Below are 20384 nucleotides of genomic sequence, written 5' to 3' on the forward strand. Positions count from 1 at the left end.
AAGGTATATCCTTGGCAGCGTGCTGTGGAAGGTCCGCGGAATCGCACTATGGATGATCCATGGCAGCACGCTGTGGAAGGGCCGCGGAATTGCACTATGGATGATCCATGGCAGCACGCTGTGGAAGGGCCGCGGAATCGCGCTATGGAAGGTATATCCTTGGCAGCGCGCTGTGGAAGGTCCGCGGAAGAGCGCTATGGAAGGTATATCCCTTGGCAGCGCGCTGTGGAAGGGCCGCGGAATCGCGCTATGGAAGGTATATCCCTTGGCAGCGCGCTGTGGAAGGGCTGTGGAAGAGGTGTGTGGAAGTGTCGTTGTGGGCCTTCGTACTATAAGGATCTTATTGAAGACTTCTCATGTTTTGAACACCTGTGCAATTGCCTATCTCCGAGAAGATCTTTTTTTTTTTTTGGTGGCAGCAAAACAGTATCAAATACGCCGAGTTTGGCTGGCAACAAAAAAGATAACAGTAAAAAAGGGGGAAAGCCTAATAACACGTTAAAATTCTGTCTATTAGTAAATTCTTTCTGTTGTTTCCACATGATTGAACATACTGCAAATGGTCAACTTTACAAACATTACCATTGGGATGAGATTAGGACTTGCGTACTTTTCGGTTGTGTTTCGTATGGAAGTGCCTTAATTGCATTTCTTGAATACTTAAGTTACCCATTGGCAAATACATAAATACATTTATATGTATATAAATACTAAAAGAACAACCTGTTACACCTAACCTTTGCATATCTTTGTTTGAAGTGATGATCATGATGCCCTTACTGTGCTTTGTGGCAACGAGATCTACTGTGCGATGGTTCTTGTAAAATAGAAAGTTTTTTTGAGTTTACGAGTTTTTGAACACCTCAATTCTTGGTTTATAACTCTGAAATGTTTGAAATGCATGTCTGTTTCTTGTTATTTCAGGGCTGTCATCAGATACTACACCCAGAATACATTCCAGGTAGATTTGACATCATGGAAAGCGGAAAACTTCAGAAATTAAAGGCGAAGATGGCCGAAATTTCGTCGCAAATTGACGAGGCCGATGAACGGAAAGCATCTGCAAAGGCAGCCACGATACAAGCCCAACAACGACTGGAGAAGGTGAACATAAACGCAAGAAAACCATTTAAATTGTATCCATGATCGAGCCATACGTAGTCAAAAGATTGCCTTAAAACAGTTGCCCCTCACCCCCCCCCCCCTTGCGAGTTCTTGTTTGTAAGAGGTAACAAATTAAAAGAATGGCGACTTTGGGAGGTGTCAGGTGAATGCTTACCTTCACCTGGTCCAACCTTTCTCTCTATCTCCCTCTCTCTATATTTGATTTGATTTATTGAGCCCTTTAGCCCCATGAGGGGCTAATCTTCCAGGGCTCATTAACAATACAACACATAAAATACAAGCACTGAATACATACAATCATTGCAATTACACATTAAAATAATTGAGGTTGAGGCCTGAGGTCATTTAACTAATTATGACTAAAATCAACAATAAAACTTGTGAGTTACTAAACTGCTTCGAATATATACAATATTGTCAGGGTAAGCCTTTAAGTTCCATAAAGCTGACGTGTCATTTTCCTGAACTGCCTCTCATCAGCTGCTAATACAGTAGTCTTAACTTCACTCGGTAATGCGTTCCACAGCTTTACAGATCTGTAAACAAACATCCTCTTTCCACTATTGTTGTTAGGTTTGAGCAATGAGTAGTCGTGCACTGATTGCCTAGTGGAATACCTGTGAGACTATATATATATATCTACACATATACAGAGATATAGATAGATAGAAACCCCACTATAATTCAACCCTTCTCTACTCTGTCCTACACTTAAGTCATCTACACTGCACTACACTACCCTGTTCCATTCTACTCTACTCTACTCTACTCTACTCTACTCTACTCTACTCTACTCTACTCTACTCTACTCTACTCTACTCTACTCTACTCTACTCTACTCTACTCTACTCTACTCTATTCTACTTCCCTCCACTCTAATATCGTGTTTTTGTTTGTTTTGCCTCCAGGCTGAGGCAGAAAATATCAGCATACAAAAGAGGATTACGTTGCTCGAAAAAGAGTTGGAGGATGTCAACCGACGCCAAGAGGCGATCGCCGAGAAGTTACCCGAACAAGGAGATGAGAAGGTGAGTCATCCCTGAAAGTCTAGCTCGGGTGCCGTCTAAGCTAGTTTACTCTGTTTGTTACCTAATACTTAGCTAACCAACATCATCACTTGGCAGTTACTCAAGCCTAAATACCGCCATAGTTAATTTACCGGGTTAGCTAGCAAATAGTTAGCTAACCCAAATGATTCACTAGACAGATAACCCAACCTGGGTGCAACTCATGTAAATTTACCTGGTAATCGAGCGAATAGTTATCTGACCCGGACTGTGCTGCCCATGTAAATTTACCAGCCTTAGTTGTTCAATACTTAGCTAACCAACATCATCACTATATAGACAGTTACTCTAGCCTAGGTGCCGCCCTAGTTAATTTATCGGTATAGTTAGCTAATAGTTAGCTAAGCAATATAATCATAAGACAGTTACTCTAGCCCAAAGTTGATCGTGTCTGGTTACAGTTGGTTGATCGAAGAAAGCGAAATGAAGTATTTACTTTGTTAAAGGTTAACTAAATAGCGGCTTATTTTGAGCTAGAGTTCCACGATCTCACACGGCGGTCGGTTGCTAGGCTAAAGTCGCATTACTAGGGAGGTATCGGGTTACAGAACGTGTTCGAACGTGGCCGCGCGGGAGTCCCAGGCCGGCCCGGGGGCAACGGGTAAAATTTGAAAATAAACAAAAGTAATTGGAGAGTAAATACTCGTCAAAATAAAATGTAAGAAGTGATTTTGTTTACCTCAAATGTTATTCTTGCACTGCCGTTGCTCCACTTTGTGTACATTTGCTTCCAAATGAGATCAATTTCGGATTTCAAAAAGGGTTCACGTGAACCAAACAACTGATTTTAAGGGGCCCCGAAAATTAAAGATAAGGTTAGATTTTTGGATTTTTAGAAATATTACAGTAAATTTAAACTTTCTGTCTTAGGATTTTTTTTATTTTTTAACTAAAACTCGACTTACAGTCAAAAGAAGAGCTAAAAACGCAGTGTTTTAACTTTAAATACCGATAATTCATAATCGCGGCCATATTTAAAAAATCCCTAAGACAGAAATCTGCGGAAATCGTTGCTCTTCCAAACAAGCCCTCAATGAGGTAATTTGAACGATTTTTGGGAGTGGTTAAAATACCATGTTTGCACGCATGCTGTGCCACTTGGATATGGGGACCTGGATTTTATAACAGCGCCAACAAGAATTCTGACCTTCAAGGTCACCCACGACGACGGCAGTAGCTTCGTTACATGTTACATATTCACAATAAAATCACGGCATAGATGTAATGTTTTGAAAACGGTTCATATTTGTGGAAAGGTGGATTTTTCCTGTTCCGTGGTTCCCAAGTAAAAAAGGACTTGAAGTAGCCGGTTGTAGCGGCTTTACTGTAAATGACCGCGGGTAACCCCAGATCGAACGCCCGCTCTATTCGAATGACGTCATATCGAACAAGATTCGCGGGTTCAGGGGATTCGATCTCCATAGTAGCGGATTGGGACTTTTGGGCCCAAATCTGACCATCGTGTCATACCTTCGCCAAATGATATTAGACTTTATGACTCAAAAAGTATATATTAATCCCCCTTATCATGCAAATAGGATCCTAAATTGCAAAAATTATATCTGACTTACCAACAAACCAAATATCATCTCAATCCATAAAGGCGTTCTTAAGTTATACTGACCACAAAGTTGCGGAAACACACACAGACACACACAGACAAACAGGCAGCACGCCAAAAACAATACCTCCATTTTTCATGGAGGTAAAAAGCACATGGTTGTGTAAAAATAGTATCTTTATTCAGTAATGTGTACAGTATTTTCAGACGCATCTTGTCATGCCAGTTTGATTTTACAACAAAACTGAAATTAAAACATCAGCATAAAACAGAACTCATAATCTTAGCATGTCAGACTCTTTATGTCCAACATTAAGTTAATTGTATTCATTTTTTTAAAACTCTGAAATCTTTGAACGTTAATATTCAGATGCAGCAGTTGAAAGAAGAAGTCAAGGAAGCGAGGACTGTCATGGAGGAAATTGGGGCCAGGCTTACAGAGGTAAAGTCGTGAGGAGGTGTGGGTGGATCTTTATGATATTTAGAACGTGAGTAGTGGTTGTCCACACAAAGGTCAAGTTCGAAAATGTTCACCGGGCTACGTTTTACTCTGACGCCAGAGATTCGTGTAACCTGGGTGCCGTCAACACTGTAACTCGAGAAGCTGTGGGTGGATCTTCATGATGTTTGGTAGGTGAGTACCGGTTGTGGGAGCAAAGGTCAAGTTTGAAAATGGTTCCATGGCCTAAGTTTCTCTCCGGGGCCGGAGATTCGTGTCGGCAATTCCCTTCTTCTAAATGTCTGCTGTTAGTCTTGAATTTTATATTAAAAACACTGATTTCTGCCAACTTTCTTCTTCTGTAGGCCGGACAGAAACGTGTGGAGCTAACACGTGATATTGAAAGGACGACAGAGAAATACGAGGTTTACGAGGGGTGAGTAAGGCAGGCATTTGTAACTATAAGAGCTGTGTACCTTAACACTTTATATATACAGGTACAGGAATAGGCGTTTAGGTACTGGTACAGGGCTTTAGGTACTGGTACAGGTCCTTAGATACAGGTACAGGGGGTAAGGTACAGGCACAGGGGCTTAGGCATAGGGGTTTACGTACAGGTACATGGATTTAGGTAAAGGTGAAGGTACTTAGGTGCAGATACAAGGGTTTAGGTACAGGTAATTTAGGTACAGGTACATTTGCGTGGATACAGGAACAGGGATTTAGGTACAGGTACATGAGCTTGGATACAGGTACAGGGATTTAGGTACAGGTACAGGGGTTTTGGTACAAATACATGGGTTTGGCGACAGGTAAAGAGGTTTAGGTATAGGTACAGGGGTATATTTCATCAACCTCTTGTTTTACATGACGACACGTTAACGTCCCTTCCCTAGGCGTGCTCAGATGTTGGAAGAAACGCTGAAGAACGGCCAAGGAAAGGGCGAGGTATGGCCTAGAAAAATGTTGTGTCCCATGTTTCATTCCTGAAAAATTTAGGGTCCAAATTAAAGTAGGCAGTGATTACTAGTATCTTATTTTTCCTTTTTTAGTAGACTTATTGGGCAATCTCCAGTGGTCCAACCTGTGATCCAACTTACACTGTACAGTTTAACAAAGTAAAACCTGTATGCGAACACTCAGATTTTCAATGTCAATGTTGGAAAACCGCTTGTACACTCAGGTTTTAGATCATGAAATGATGATGGAGCTAGACTGCCCAGAATTATGCCTGGTTTCAAACCTTAACTATTCAGATATAGTACATTGTACTAGATAGACATGCTTACATCTACAGGCAGTTTGTTTATAGGCAGTTCTTATCAACGACGATAGTCGGCGCTTGAAACACATTTTAAATCTTTGTAACCTCTGCTTGAAGAGAGTATACATTATCCGGCTTTTGCGATAACATCCCGATGTTTTACTGTTTACACTTTCAGTTTTCAGTCGAAATTGTGCGCATGCAAGAGGAGATAAAACTACTGGAGGCCAAGCTAAGGGAGAAACAGGGTAAATATGCTACTTATTCTTTCCTAGACTAATATGTATACATACATATATGTCGCAGTGTGGAACTAGCTGTCACCAAGTACAGTAGGGGCATTATTACTAGATGGCTTTAAACAATGTGCTTAGAGTTAGAGTTAGATGTTCAAAAGTTGAGTGTGAGAAGGCGTTTGGTGTAATATAGCCAGCTGCCGTCGCGCCACATGCCTGCAAAACTGCTGTGTTACCCAAAAGGGCAGTTATAGCGACTATACAGATACAGATACAGATACAATACTTTAGTCGACACGAGGATCATACGATTGATATAAAAGTTGTTTCATAACATTGTGAAACCAAATGTAAAGAAGTCTTGATAATATTTTTAGGTTAATGCTATAGGTATAAGCGTTTTAATCTTTTAATTTTGCTTAAAGAAGAACGGGCTTTCAGCCATGTTTAGCTAGTCGTGAAACCAAATGTAAAGAATTGAATTTTTTAGCTTTTGAGTGCAAATGTGGGCATCCGAATGAGACACCAGATCACTATTTATTACACTGCAAATTTTATAATACTGAAAGGACCAAAATGCTGTTATCCATATCTTGCCTTCATCTTGAAAACATTTTTAATGCTTTTATTCACAACATTGCAAAGACACATACAGTGTAGTACACAGAACAGGTAAAGTACAAATGTGGTGATTGATAATTAAAAGGCTTTCAAAGTCGAAGACATCAAGGAAATTTTAGATACATGACAATAAAAGTGTTAATAGAGACATCCCAATAGTGGGCTTAGTTAAAATACTATCATTCGGTCTAAATACTAAAGTCGAAAGTTATTTACAAATCCCATTTACATAAGTATAAAGGTATTTAAGTTTGCTCATCAGGACATGGTTAAAATGCTTACATTTGTACAAAGCTATAGTCTAAGTAGTTCTGAACATAAGCAATATTTCTTAGAAGGGAAGTGTCAACATGTCAGACACAAATTGATATAATGTCAAATTAAGTACATCTTGAAAACATACTCCCTTCCGACCCACTCAACGCAAACGACGCCACATTATGTACTTTACTTCTTACAGGTAGCCCCTCCCTCCCATACTCTACTAACCGCCGTATCTTTGATATTGTGTCCAACTATATCCACCACTCTGGAAGATTTGACCAATCTCATTAATATTATGTTATAGGTATTGGTGCGCCAGCCATTTTCATTTTATGTATATGTTATACTTTATGTCATCTTTATGTTTACTCTTGTATTATGTTTTATTAGCAGCGGATTTACATAAGCACAACAAGTGCTTCCTATCCAATGCTCAAAAATCCATGTGAATAAAATAAATGATGTTTCTTCGACATTGTATAAGTCACTGTTATGTTTTGCTATGTGGATATTCGTAACTTGTTGTTAGGTCCTGTATATTGTATCGACTTGTCCTGTGTTGTATTGTATGTACCAGCGGCTGCCGCCACCAGCATTTAGGCTGCATGGCTCCCACTTGTAATGCATTGTGGCATCACCAATAAATGAAATGAAAATGAAATGAAAATAAAAAAAATAACAACGATGGTTTAAGAACGTTACCATCCCCACTACAATGAGGTTGTTGCGCTCCATCGTGTTACTTATCACTTCTGTGCCCTCTTCAGGAGGAATATGGCTGCAACGGGATTCTTCATGGGTCGTGGACTCCACAGGCACACCGTGGGTCGACAACGGAGTGACATACGATGCCGCTAAAGCCTTGGATGGAGACACTGGTACCTACTGGAACGTCATAGATACCGGGCAGAACCACAACAACTGGTACATCGTGCTGGACATCGCAGCGCCTCAAACTCTGACGCGCGTCGCAGTGAACAGCTACGGAGACACCACCCACGACATCGCAGCCTTCAAGTTGCAAAGTTCTCAGGTTGGGAGTCCGTACAGCTGGGAGGACGTCGTGTCTGTCGATAACGTGCAGGGAGGGACGGACCAGAGGCAAGTGTTCGGCGGGTTCCAGGGAACAGCGCGGTACTGGAGGTTCGTGGTCACCCGGACCCACGGGGGCTGGCAACCTTATCTCATTGAACTCAACCTCTTCAGCATCTCGCCAGGTATTTTTTTTTCTTCTTTCTTTGGTCGGGTATACAATCCGATTGCTCCAGTAGCCGTTTCACGTCTGTCTTTTCTTTCAAATATAAAGACAAGAGTTCCTAGGTCTTATACCTCCATGAAATATGGGCTTGCTTTGTCATACTCCCTTTAACATGTCCTCATTAATTATCCAAATGACATCAACGTTAACATAATATATGTATGGTGGTGTTAACCTTTAAGTAACTTACACATGTCGAGAGGTATAAAATTCCCATCATTCACCAATAAGGAGTCACAGAATTTTCACATTAATTATGTAAACTAGGACATCATTAGCATAATTGCTATCTGTTGATGTTCCTCCTACCACAGATTAAATAGATTACATGTATAAATGAACTACTAGTATTATATAAAGCACTGTAACTATAGAATTTCCTCCTTAATTATTCAAATTAAGTCCTCATTTGCATAATTTGTATTTTAGTTTGTACAACTCTCCCTCAGCTACCTACACACCAAATATGATGAAAATACGTTTTTCGTATATGGACTTATTAGCTTTTTAAGATTTCGCCAGAAAGTCTCCTGCAGTTCCAGAATAAGCTGCTAGGGGGACCAACCCACACCACTTATTCCTGACAGGAAAAGCTGTCACCAAAAAGTCAAGACCATAGCATGTTCAGGACAAAAGACACAAAAACCGGAAGTTCTGCTGCAGTACCAAGGTCATCAACCAGGAGACCCATATTTGACCTTAACCTTTGTCTTCCTAAGAATTATCAGCGTACCAAATATCATCAGAACCCATAAAGGCGTTATGAAGTTATGCCGCCTACAAAGTTGTGGAAACACACACAGACAGACAGACAGGCAGACACACAGACAGACACACAGACACACAGACAGACACGCCAAAAACAATACCTCCATTTTTCATGGAGGTAATAAGGTCAATGACCTGGACCAGACGCCTGTTACCATGGTAACTAATGTAGCAGACACCCCGTGGTGTCGGGTTACATTATGTAGCAGAAAAGAGTTGGAAGGACTGCTTAGCATAGACATGTATTATATATGTACATAAATGTGTTTGAGTAATAATAAACAGCGTAGTAGTTTGTATAAGGGTAGACCATATGCAAGTAAACATTATGGGTTTGTTTTGCAAATGTTACCTTTCTAGTTTCCATATATCAAGACAGCAAGCCCTAGTATTGTTCCGTGCACCATAGTCGATAAGCCATATGGACTTCTCAATGTTATCTCCCCTCTACTAATCGTTTTCTTTCTTTTCAGCAAGTGGCAAGTGAAAGTCTTCCACTGCGACAGTGTGGCAACTTTCATTGACTTCGCCAAGGCTGCAGGACGCGTTTATGTAGCAAAAAAGAAAAGGAAGAAATCAACACTGTTACATTTTAACATATCAGTAACAAGGTCAATTAAGATGTAGCTATACGTGGTGCATATCGAAATGGACACCCTGTGGTGTTGGGTTACATTATGGTGCAAGTGGCAGGACAGATTTTGAGGGACTGGTCAATATTCTCAATGTGTTTGAGTAAGAATAAACAGAGCAGTAGTTTGTTAGGCTTACCCATTAGAAGGTTAACATTATGTATTTGCTAAACAAATATTACGTTTCTAGACCATCTATCTATTTTCACCTGGGTTAACAAATCAACTGGTGTGAACGTAATTAGAGGGAGAGATTAGAGTTTTAACCGATGATAGACAAAAATATATGCATTATTGGGAAGATATTAGTGTTTTAAAACTTTTCGTTACTAAGTTTTATCTTTACTTCTATGCGGGACGGTTTNCACTATATGGGAGTGTTCTAAGTGAAGGCACCAACTTGGTGGCCCTATGCTGCACCTTCTCCACTAGCTTCTGATTCCCCTTGAAGTGTGGACCCCAGACTGTGTTAGCGTACTCCAGGTGTGGCCTCACCATGGACTTGTACAGCAGCGGCACGGTTACTTCGTCCAGGTTGGAGAATGTTCTCTTGACTAGACCAAGCACTTGATTGGCCTTTACTGGGGTTGCCTCAGCAGTGTTGACATGGAAACTTAAATGCTCGTCCACTTGCACCCCCAAGTCTTTTTCCACTTCAGTGTGTTGCAATACTTGGCCCCCCAGACGGTAGTCGGCTCTCTGATTCCTCTCCCAAGGTGTAGAACTTTGCATTTCCCTGCATTAAAAGGTAGTTGCCACACTGCTGACCAGTTCTCTACTGCTTGGAGGTCATGCTGTAGGGCCTCCTGGTCATCCTGCGAGCAAATGGGCCTGTAGATCTTGCTGTCATCAGCAAAGATTTTCACTGAACTGCTCACAACGTCAGGAAGGTCGTTGATGAAAATCACGAACAAGGTGGGGCCGAGAACGCTCCCCTGGGGGATACCACTGCCAACGTCTCGCCACGTGGACTGCACTCCGTTTATCACCACCCGCTGTTTCCTGGCCTTGAGGAAGCTCCTCATCCACATGAGGATGTTCCCCCTCACCCCATACACATGTCGAGAGGTATAAAATTCCCATCATTCACCAATAAGGAGTCACAGAATTTTCACATTAATTATGTAAATTAGGACATCATTAGCATAATTGCTATCTGTTGATGTTCCTCCTACCACAGATTAAATAATTACATGTATAAATGAACTATTATATAAAGCACTGTAACTATAGAATTTCCTCCTTAATTATACAAATTAAGTCCTCATTTGCATAATTTGCATTTTAGTATGTACAACTCTCCCTCAGCTACCTACACACCAAATATGATGAAAATACGTTTTTCGTATCTGGACTTATTAGCTTTTAAAGATTTCACCAGAAAGTCTCCTGCAGTTCCAGAACAAGCTGCTAGGTGGACCAAACCCACACCACTTATTCCTGACAGGAAAAGCTGTCACCAAAAAGTCAAGACCATAGCATGTTCAGGACAAAAGACACAAAAACCGGAAGTTCTGCTGCAGTACCAAGGTCATCCCCCAGGAGGCCCATATTTGACCTTGACCTTTGTCTTCCTAAGACTTATCAGCATACCAAATATCATCACAATCCATAAAGGCGTTATGAAGTTATGCCGCCTTCAAAGTTGCGGAAACACACACAGACAGACAGGCAGACACACACACACACAGACACAAAGACAGACACGCCAAAAACAATACCTCCAGGTCAATGACCTGGACCAGACGTCTGTCACCATGGTAACTAGTGTAGCAGATACCCCGTGGTGTCGGGTTACATTATGTAGCAGAAAAGAGTTGGAAGGACTGCTTAGCATAGACATGTATTATATATGTACATAAATGTGTTTGAGTAATAATAAACAGCGTAGTAGTTTGTATAAGGGTAGACCATATGCAAGTAAACATTATGGGTTTGTTTTGCAAATGTTACCTTTCTAGTTTCCATATATCAAGACAGCAAGCCCTAGTATTGTTCCGTGCACCATAGTCGATAAGCCATATGGACTTCTCAATGTTATCTCCCCTCTACTAATCGTTTTCTTTCTTTTCAGCAAGTGGCAAGTGAAAGTCTTCCACTGCGACAGTGTGGCAACTTTCATTGACTTCGCCACGGCTGCAGGACGCGTTTATGTAGCAAAAAAGGAAAGGAAGAAATCAACACTGTTACATTTGAACATATCAGTAACAAGGTCAATTAAGATGTAGCTATACGTGGTGCATATCGAAATGGACACCCTGTGGTGTTGGGTTACATTATGGTGCAAGTGGCAGGACAGATTTTGAGGGACTGGTCAATATTCTCAATGTGTTTGAGTAAGAATAAACAGAGCAGTAGTTTGTTAGGCTTACCCATTAGAAGGTAAACATTATGTATTTGCTAAACAAATGTTACGTTTCTAGACCATCCATTTATTTTTACCTGGGTTAACAAATCAACTGGTGTGAACGTAATTAGAGGGAGAGATTAGAGATTTAACCGATGATAGACAAAAATATATGCATTATTGGGAAGATATTGGTGTTTTAAAACTTTTCGTTACTAAGTTTTATCTTTACTTCTGTGCGGGGACGTTTCAACACATAAAAGAACAACAACTATGGTCAGGCCCTAAAGTAGAGTTATCAAACAAGGATTCAGGTGTTCAAAAACTCATTCCTTCCTTGAACTATCGCAGAGTGGAACTCAATGTCACAAGTACAGTAGGGGCATTATCATTGGATAGCTTAAAACTTTGAGCTAGATATTCAAGGGTTACATGTAGGTGTGATGAGGCATTCAGTGTAATATAGCCGGCTGCCGCCGCGCCGCATGCCTGCGAAGCTGGTGTGTTATGCCAAAGGGCGGTTACACCAGCCATATATATACAGAACACACGCATCTCAATAAATACCATTAATTTAGCATGAAAAACGAAAGTGAATCTGTGTTTCTTGTGTAGTTTTCTTCATTTAAAGTACTTTAAGTTGGCAAAGTCTCGGTAAAATATCGCGTTTCAGATTACTAATAATCCTGCCACTGTAGGTATTCTCCACTGTGGACTAATAAGTTCTCCGTTACTTAATTAAGGGTTAATGACCCGCCCCGAGGTGAATATGGTGTGATAAAGCCTTGTCAGTTGCTATAACCACCAAATAAAGCCATCAAAATTCACATGTATTGACATGGTCTTTATTTTGTTATATACTGCTAAATAAATTGGGTGAAGACAAGACGGTAAATATTTCTATTCAACAAGGAAACGTGCTACAAATGTCAGCAAAAAGAGTCAACTCCCCTGCAAATGGTTTGCTCCGGGCCGTGCTTTATTGTGCAACAAAGCACACTTGTGAGAATAAAACACACCTGGCAATACTTGTATCATGCTAACTGTGACATTATGGCGTCATATCAATATGGAATGGGGGCTTCTGATTGGTCAACGCTCCTGGCTATATGATAATTTAAGCACAGACAAAGCCCACAGTTTTAGCGTGGTAATAAAGTTTCCACACGGCAGAAGAACAAGTGTAAATCAGCCTAACGTTTAACGACATTGCCAGGTTACCGCACTAATTATCAGCAACATGCATTTTAGTCCTTCAGTCCTCATTTATTTGTTATGGTGACTGAAAAAGTGACGCTTTATAAACTTTAACGTGCCTCTTGTTGCAGCTAATAGGCTACAAATCTGTTCATATGTGACTGAAAAGCTGCATTGGAAAAATAAAGATTAACGTAAGCTTTCATTTACCTGTTGTGTAAAAAAATTAAAAAGATTTGAAAAGTTCTCTACTTTAAGGGCAGATTGAGAAGAGTGATTTTGTTATAGACTTCTTTCTGTTATGCTTCCGGGGGCTTTTTTTTCTTATTGACAACACGTTAAGTTACTTATATGTCTTTGATTGAGATATAAACCATATATTCACGATCACCTGTCCCACGGCCATGCATTACATTTTAAACCAGCAGTGTTTGAGCTGACGCCGCGTCTGAGCACTACTACATCGGTGATTGTAAAACTTTAATTCGTCGGCGAACGTTAGACATCCAGTTAATAAGATACGAAACAAGTGCTTTAAAAAAAGCAGTCGTTTGCGGTCATTGTATGTTTGCACAACAAAATCGTATGCAAAAAATATGTTGTTTTTTGGGGGGATAAAGTGATGATAAAGTCTTTGATTGACTAGCTATGCTATACTACATACACATGTACATTGGGATTGTCACTATTGGCATGTAGATAGTTTAGGAAAAGATAACCAGAATTGATGCTCATTAGGAGCTAGTTCACATCATTTTCAAGTGAGGAAATTAGATTCTTAACTATCAAATCTGAAATACATGTGAAGGCAGGAGCAATTGATTTCAATTGTGCATGTTTTTCTTTTATATTGACAGTTTGTCAATTTGCCATACTACATGTAATATATTACCCATAGCGATAATGTTAATCCCCAATAATGCAATATCAGGCAACACTTGCCCATATAATGGAAAGAACAATAAGTAATAACAACTAGTTTTTCAATGTTAAAATAATAAGTAGTAACAACTAGTTTTTGAATGTTAAAAATCAAAACAGAGGATGTTAAAGGAGTACTAACCTCCAGAAGGAAGTGCTATTTTCCGATACACCATGCTGCAATGAATACATAACTAGCCGACTTTTTACATAATTTCGCTTGTACGACTTGCACGGCGCATGTTTGTAAAGCGATATCAATATCAATTTTCCCCATGCTGAACCACAATCGATACATCCGGGAACTCCGGCATACGCAATACTCATACACTTGAAGTCAACATAAACATTTTTCGGCGAAAATGGTAGGAGACAAGCACACTAAAAAGCTGATTATTGAGAAATTACTTGCTTTACTTTGCTTGACATGTGGCTTGAATACTATAATATCAGGATGTCTGGCAGTGGGCGCTAGTTTCATCCTGCGTGTTTTGATTTTCTCAACTTATTTGCATGTAAGTATTAATTGAACAGATAATTAGATTACGCCACTTATGGAAAGGATAAATAGATTACGCCGTTTTTTTCATCGTCATTATTTGCGGCATAAATGAGGGGCGATAAGGACACCAAGAAGGGCAATGGTTGGCATGATACCAAAGAACACAAAACGGTACGAAATTTTCTTATCGCCCCCGAAATGAGGTCTGTAACGTAACTTTTTGTTTAAAACATAGACACCAATGGGGTAGCGTGGTGTATTCTGGGATAGTTTTGAGGGTATTTGGAGAGTTTGTCCTGGATTCGATGCGTTTTAAGACTTGCGCGCAAAATGGGCATTTAATTGTATACTGTAAAATAATATGCATTTTTCACTTCCAAAAATAAATGCCTGTCGAAATATAGCACCTTCTTCTGAAGGTTAGTACTCCTTTAAGTCATTAAACTTGAAATATTGATGACATTGCCTACAGGTGACAATAGACGGTGTTACTCTGGAAAAATGAATACGTCTTTTCATGTTAGTATCAGTGTGGCGAGAATAAATTGGTGTGGTCTTCCGCTGACGTGGGTCTGTAACTATGCAATGATAACCTAGACTCTTCGAAAAAAATAGCTTCCCTTGTCTGTGTCGTTTCTAATCTTACAAAAACTTAAACGAAAAAGCTGTTGTACAATTTCTAATTGATTGTCCATTATAGATATGTGTTGTTTAAGTCATACGGAATAGAATGGTTTGGAGGCCTTATTTAGCCTGTCAAGGAGTATCGCGATGCTAAGGTAGGGCCTCAGATCACATACATAATGGGTCGTCCTACAATTTTCATGTTGTCGCATGTTAGAAGAGGCTGTCCCAAAACAAATGGCAACAATATGGACGAGTGACTTGAGTAGTCACTATGACAACAAGGACAAAAGGAACGGCGCAGGTAGCACGTGCATGGAGGCATGGTATCATTGAGAAATATATTGAATGAATGAATGAGTGAGCGAGTGAGTGAGTGAGTGAGTGAGTGAGTGAGTGAGTGAATAAGAGGACCGATGTATTATACAGAAGCATAATGTCCTTGGTAGATAGGTTTGTGATAACGTGGCTTCTACCAAAACATCACATAGACACCTGTAGCAATGTGCAGCGGGTGCAGTAACAACGCCCAGTAATTAATTTTTAATCATTGACACCTACCAGTTTTCTACTATGGAACGAGTCCGATCGTGTTGACCGCTGTAAACAAACAAAAAAAAACGTCCGCTCGGAAATTGGAGAAAAGTGCTCCTCACCCATTGCAGTGCACAGTTCCTGTCAGAGACACGGGATGATATGATGTTGGATGTGTTGCTGCCACCGAGGAAAGAAAGTGACATATTGATGGCTACACCCACTTTCAACAAAGGTGCAAAATTATCACTAGCCCAGAGAACGATCATTAATTGCAAGCACGTCAAACACGTCTATATGATTGTTCAATTGTCGTTTGTATATTTTTCTCACATGGGAACTGTATGTCATAAAAGGGGCGCTTCAAAGAACATATCTATAGCTGTTCTATTTAGAACTCCCGAAAAAAATATTTCAAAAGTTTGTGGTCACGGATTGGATTGTAGGAGAATGCAGTACTATGTCGTCTGCAAACTGTTGATGGGCTATTTTAACCTGTTGCTCGTTCTCTCCAGCCACATTTTATTTCATGGCTTTTATGACATTAGCCTGGATACCGTCCTCCGTTGCTACAGAAGACTCCCTACTGTCACTGAATGCCTATGGAGGATGACACCCAGACTATAATGACACAATCGGTTGTTATTTTTGTTATTCCTGGCCGGCCCAGTCCTGTTTGTATTCCACTTACATTGATTTCCTTACTTATCCAATCACCAGTGGGGAGAGAGTAGTGATGACAATACACTTTGTTGTACAGCAATAGTACAAGGTAAAATATGGCATCTAGCTATATTTGTGCTGAAACATTTACCTTACAAAGAATATGTAGTATTAGATGAGAAGCACGCGTCCTCGTTCCGCTTTGCTTTCCTGTCACCATGGCGACGAGGAAAACATGCGACCCTGGTAGAAATTAAGTCATTAAACTTGAAATATTAATGACATTGCCTGCAGGTGACAATAGACGACGTTACTCTGGAATAATGAACACGTCATGTTAGTATCAGTGTGACGAGAATAAATTGGTGTGGTCTTCCGCTGACGTGGGTCTGTAACTATGCAATGATAACCTAGACTCTTCGAAAAAAAATAGCTTCCCTTGTCTGTGTCGTTTCTAATCTTACAAAAACTTAAACGAAAAAGCTGTTGTACAATTTCTAATTGATTGTCCATTATAGATAGTTGTGTTGTTTGAGTCATACGGAATAGAATGGTTTGGAGGCCTTATTTAGCCTGTTAAGGGGTATTGCGTCCCTAAGTTAGGGCCTCAGGTCACATACATAATGGGTCGTCCTACAATTTTAATGTTGTCGCATGTTAGAACAGGCTGCCCCCAAAACAAATGCCAACAATATGGACGAGTGACTTGAGTAGTCACTATGACAGCAAGGACAAAAGAAACGGAGCAGGTAGCACGTGCATGGAGGCATGGTATCATTGAGAAATATATTGAATGAATGAATGAGTGAGTGAGTGAGTGAGTGAGTGAGTGAGTGAGTGAGTGAGTGAGTGAGTGAGTGAGTGAGTGAATAAGAGGACCGATGTATTATACAGAAGCATAATGTCCTTGATATGTAGGTTTGTGATAACGTGCCTTCTACCAAAACATCACATAGACACCTGTAGCAATGTGTTGATTAATGAAGTTTGTATTATTCATGACAGCGGGTGCAGTAACAACGCCCAGTAATTAATTTTTAATTAATGACCCCTACCAGTTTTCTAGATCTACTATGGAACGGGTCTGATCGTGTTGACCGTTGTGGAGAAAGACATGCATCCACTTGGAAACTGAAGAAAAGTGCCCCTCGCCCATTGCAGTGCACAGTTCCTGTCAAAAACACGTGACAATATGATGTTGGGTGTTAGGTGACCCCTACCAGTTTTCTACTATGGAACGCGTCTGATCGTGTTGACCGTTGTAAAAAAGAAAAAAACATACGTCCGCTTGGAAATTGGAGAAAAGTGCCCCTCACCCATTGCAGTGCACAGTTCCTGTCAGAGACACGGGATAATATGATGTTGGAGTTTTGCTGCCACCGAGGGAAAAAAAAGTGACATATTGATGGCTTCACGCGCTTTCAACAACGGTGCAAAATTATCACCAGCCCAGAGAACGATCACTTTCAATTGCAAGCACGTCAAACACGTCTATAGGATTACTCAACTGTCGTTTGTTTACTTTTCTTACATGGGAACTGGATGTCATAAAAGGGGCGCTTCAAAGAAAAAAGGGGCCCTGCCGGGTAGTTCCCGGGCTGTTTTATGGCACTTTTGGACGTGACCCGCACGTGGCCCCGCTGGACACCCTGCGGCTACCGGGATATTTTTGGCCTGGCGGGAACCCGAGAAGAATTTGATTTAGACTTAAATTTTACCCGGGCCCCGCTGACAAAAAGACGCCGTGACCGAGCCGTGAGAACACCGAGAGGTACCCCTCCGGTTGTCGGCAGTCCCCCGGAACTAATGTTAATACGTCACAGACCAGATACACACAATAAGGGTGTGTACTTCGTAAGACTGTTTTAAATGTGTGACGTCACAGATCAGATGATCACAACAAAGGCGTGAACTCTGTATTAAGTGGGTCAGTACAAGTCATCGTCAGAGAAGCTGCCGATTACCTGCCGGGCGCCTTCCAGAGACCGACCAATAACTTGAATAAGGGTGACAAAATGCTACTGAAGGAAACTTAATTGTGACCACGACAGCCGATGCCCGCCCGACTCCTGAGCCCGGCCGAGACCGGCCGGGGCTACATCCCTGACGGGCACCGGCGCCATTGGCACCGAAGCTTAAGTTCAACTTCAAGCGCGAGGTTTAAACTTAAAGTCCATGAAGCGTTCGCGCCTCGCACGTACGACTGTAAAGCATTGATTCTTGCAACTTTCTGCAGATCCTTGCGTGGCGTATGGACCCTCTCTGGTGAATGGTTACTGCCTGGCCAATTGGATACTGTCTTTTGCCACCCTCTACACCCCACCGGCACGCACGTTAAAGAACCCACCAGACCTTTCGAAAAGGAGTAGGGGCATGCCCTGGTGTAAGATGGCGACACCTTTATTGTTACAGCATACATATACTCTGTACGTAAGATGACGTTATCCACACATGTATTTAGCTTTGTTAGATCTTTAGTGGTAGAAGACCATACAAAAGTCCCTGTACTTTTTTGTTGTGTCAATAAAGAATCTGCTTTAGCTTCTTGGAACTCCCCAAATCCGGCCAAACCGGTTTTCGTTTTGCAGACCGCAGTATAATTACAGGTAACCACAGAACAAAAGACACGCCACGGGAGGAAATTCTTTTAGCAGATTTAGATTAAAACCTTATTGAAGACTTCTCATGTTTTGAACACCTGTGTAATAACTTCCTACTGTTGAAAACTGAAGCAAGTCAGTCATTTTACAGTGATGCAAATCGATACCATCTGATTTTGCATTGGTTTTTATCGACCCGAATAACAGTTTGGAGAGTTGACATATATGTATAGTCAAAAGATATAATTACCTGCCTTGAAAAATGGAGGTATTGTTTTTTGCGTGTTTGTGTGTGTGTGTGTGTGTGTGTGTGTGTGTGTGTGTGTGTGTGTGTGTGTTTGTGTTTCCGCACATTTGTAGTCAGCATAACTTCATAACGCCTTTATGGATTGTGATGATATTTGGTATGCTGGTAAGTCTTAGGAAGACAAAGGTCAAGTATGGGCCTTCTGTTGTATGACCTTGGTACTGCAGCAGAACTTTCGGTTTTTGTATCTTTTGCCCTGAACATGCTATGGTTATGACTTTTTGGTGACAGATAGCTTTTCCTGTCAGGAATAAGTGGTGTGGGTTTGGTCCCCCTAGCAGCTTGTTCTGGAACTGCAGGAGACTTTCTGGCGACATATTTAAAAGCCAATAAATCCAGATAGGAACAACGTATTTTCGTCATTTTTTTGTGTGTAGGTGCATATATTATGTTAATGTAGAGGCCATTTGCATAATTGATGAGGACATGTTAAAATAAAGTATGACAAAGGAGAGGAATTTTACACACAAAAAATTGAATTCAGAAAACTATAAATTAAACTAGATAATGCTAAGTACGACCTCATTTCCATGGTCAATGATAAAAATAAAAAAAAAACATTTACAAAAACTCCATGTGTATTTCATGGAGGTATGAGATCTCCGAATTCTTGTTGTGTTTGTAGTGCATGTAAGCACACACGGCGCTCTTACCTTCCTCTAAACGAAACGCTAACTAGTACTTTAACTACTACTGTGTACAGTCATTTACTGATGTTAATTACTAAAAAAATAATAATGTACTATGTGCAATGTAACAATGTAATTTAGTATTGATGTGACACATATATATACTTACGCTTGCTACTTACAGAGAGAAACTATGGTGGTTATAAGAAGATCGTGCGTACTAAATGTCACTATACGAGATGACCACAGTTGTAGAGTAGGTGCCTCCTTTCCATGTGTTGAGTTATGGCAGACTTAGAGTCTGCAGAATAGCTACACTGGTCACACTTGTAGAGTTTATCTCCTGTATGGGCTCTCATATGTCTGGACAAGCCTGACTTGTAAGCTGTCCTGTACCCACACTCCCCACACATGTAGGGTTTGTCACCTGTGTGTTTCCTTAGATGTTTATCCAAAGTAGGTTTCTGTGCAGCAGAATAGTCACACTGGTCACACTTGTAGGGTTTTTCTCCGGTATGGGTTCTTATATGTAGTAATAAGGCAGATCTGCCAGCTGTCCTGTACCCACACTCCTCACAAATGTAAGGTTTGTCACCCGTGTGTTTCATTAGATGTAGATCCAAAGCCGGTTTCTGTGCAGCAGAATAGTCGCACTGGTCACACTTGTAGGGTTTTTCTCCTGTATGGGTTCTCATATGTCGGAATAAGGCAGATCTATCAGCTGTCCTGTACCCACACTCCCCACACATGTAGGGTTTCTCGCCGGTGTGTTTAAAAAGATGTTGGTCTAGAGAGAATTTATGTGCGGCAGAATAGTCACACTGG

At 40.8% G+C, this 20384-nt stretch overlaps 1 protein-coding gene across 1 annotated transcript in view; it reads left to right on the forward strand.

Moving 5' to 3' along the window:
- Window positions 1-9166, forward strand: part of LOC109470208 (tropomyosin-1-like) — a 12346-nt gene extending 3180 nt beyond the window's left edge. The window contains exons 2-9 of the mRNA XM_019769040.1: window positions 925-1104; window positions 2034-2153; window positions 4124-4195; window positions 4558-4628; window positions 5089-5140; window positions 5635-5704; window positions 7345-7794; window positions 9077-9166. Of these exons, the coding sequence (XP_019624599.1) occupies window positions 976-1104; window positions 2034-2153; window positions 4124-4195; window positions 4558-4628; window positions 5089-5140; window positions 5635-5704; window positions 7345-7794; window positions 9077-9090 (978 nt within the window). The 5' untranslated portion in view covers window positions 925-975 and the 3' untranslated portion in view covers window positions 9091-9166. The remainder of the gene's footprint in view (window positions 1-924; window positions 1105-2033; window positions 2154-4123; window positions 4196-4557; window positions 4629-5088; window positions 5141-5634; window positions 5705-7344; window positions 7795-9076) is intronic.
- The last annotated feature ends 11218 nt before the right edge of the window (window positions 9167-20384 follow it).

Source organism: Branchiostoma belcheri, unplaced genomic scaffold (genome assembly GCF_001625305.1).
Source record: "Branchiostoma belcheri isolate BF01 breed outbred unplaced genomic scaffold, Haploidv18h27 scaffold22, whole genome shotgun sequence".
In the NCBI taxonomy this organism is placed as follows: Eukaryota; Metazoa; Chordata; class Leptocardii; order Amphioxiformes; family Branchiostomatidae; genus Branchiostoma; species Branchiostoma belcheri.